Source organism: Austrofundulus limnaeus, unplaced genomic scaffold (genome assembly GCF_001266775.1).
Source record: "Austrofundulus limnaeus strain Quisiro unplaced genomic scaffold, Austrofundulus_limnaeus-1.0 Scaffold514, whole genome shotgun sequence".
Lineage (NCBI taxonomy): Eukaryota > Metazoa > Chordata > Actinopteri > Cyprinodontiformes > Rivulidae > Austrofundulus > Austrofundulus limnaeus.
This window is the reverse complement of record NW_013952916.1, coordinates 84,309-85,967: the sequence shown is the minus strand read 5'-3', so window position 1 is coordinate 85,967 and position 1,659 is coordinate 84,309. Positions and strand designations below refer to the sequence as shown.

The 1,659-nt window shown below is 38.6% G+C and overlaps 1 protein-coding gene across 1 annotated transcript in view; it reads right to left on the bottom strand.

The window, feature by feature from the left end:
- ndufb7 (NADH:ubiquinone oxidoreductase subunit B7) overlaps positions 1–992 on the bottom strand; it is a gene marked incomplete at its 5' end in the record, with an annotated part of 4,011 nt that extends 3,019 nt beyond the window's left edge. The window contains 1 exon segment of the mRNA XM_014025991.1: positions 824–992. Coding sequence (XP_013881445.1) covers positions 824–992 — 169 coding nt within the window.
- Positions 993–1,659: the final 667 nt, after the last annotated feature.

The following is a 1,659-nucleotide window of genomic DNA, read 5'->3' as shown; positions in this document are numbered from 1 at the left end:
TAAGTGTGGTGAAGCCAAATAAATGATAGATCGGCCTGCCATACAATGAGCTTCTGACCCGCTGCTGCTGCACTCATCTTCATCATCATCTTCATCAGAGCTGAAGTCGACATTAGTAAGATGGATTTATGACTGAACGAACGTCCACATATTTTCATCATCTCTGTGGGTAACAACACATAAAAACATTTTTTTCCTCCAAAAACACGGGTGTGAAAAAAGCTGTTGTTAAACCTCTCTGTGCGACGTGCAGCAGGAAGGAGGGACTTGTGATCCTGCGACACGACGCTAAGATGTAACTTTTCTACAGCGGGAGGGAGGGAGGGGGACATTTTGACGATTTATTCTCTCTTTACGTGTTTTAAAACGCCATATTTCTTCATTTATTTTCAGATGATTTTGAATAAATGGCCCTATAAGAAAAAGAAATTGTTTACTTGCCCGGTCAGGCAGGCATTGGGACACACCCACCTGCCCGACAATGGGTTTTACCTGCCCCGGGCAGTCGGCCAATAGGATTTGTCGAACCCTGCATTCACACAGCACKCTGTTAGATCTCACTACAAAGCTACAATCATGTATGGAGACCAATCAGTGCCAATCACATCCATACACTGATGGAACACATCAGAGGCAGAGGGGGTTCAGTGTCTTGCCCAAGGACACAACAACTGAGACATATAGAACGGGGGGATTGAACCGGCAACCTACCGGTTCCAGGACGAGAAACACAGTAAGTTGTTCAGTATTAATACAAAAAAATAAACAAATAAATAAACAAATGCACATTCCTGTTCTTTTTTCTCTCTAATTGAAAACTTACTCCAGGTGTTCACAGTAGTCCCAGTCGTGCTTCTCGTGTTTGCAGGCCCAGAGGTTGGGAAAATTGTTCCTCTTACACTTCATAAACTTCAGCAGATAATGAGCGCAGTAGTCTCTCTGGTCCATGGTCAGCTGGGCCAACTGCATCTGCTCCTGGGTCGCTACCATTTCTGCGTTACAAGAAACAAAGTTCAGTCATCAAACAAGGAAACTCGAAAATTACTCATTTAACCTAATTAAAGAAAAACATTAAATACATACACTAAGGAAAGAATGAACACCAACATTTGTACCTGTATGAAAAGTAACTTTCATTATTCTGTCTGTTTTTTTCAACATATAGGGATAAAGGCAGAAAACATGTAAAATTACAAGAAAAACATTTTTATTCCAATACATGTCTAAACTCAATGAAATTTTAAAAACCTGCAGTTTGATAAGTGTATTTTAACTTGAACAATACATGTGCAACATAATTAAAATAAAATTTAAATGCATATTTCAACGGTCCTGCCAACCAGAAAGATTAGGCATAACTGCTTTTTACCAGGGCTGTGTGTTGGCAAGAATTTGGCGATACGATACATATCATGACAGAGGGGTCACGATACGCTATATCCTGATATATTTCAATACTGTAAACAAGGCGATATATTGCGACATTTTTGGTCCAAAAATTCTATTAAAAACCTCTTACTGGGAAAAAAACAAAACGAAAAACCAAAATTCATTGTCTCAGAAAATTCTAATATTAGACATACTTTTGATACATTTAGCTGTGTTCTGCTTTGTATGTGTTTTATTTTATTTGTTTCATATTTCTTATTTCATCCATGT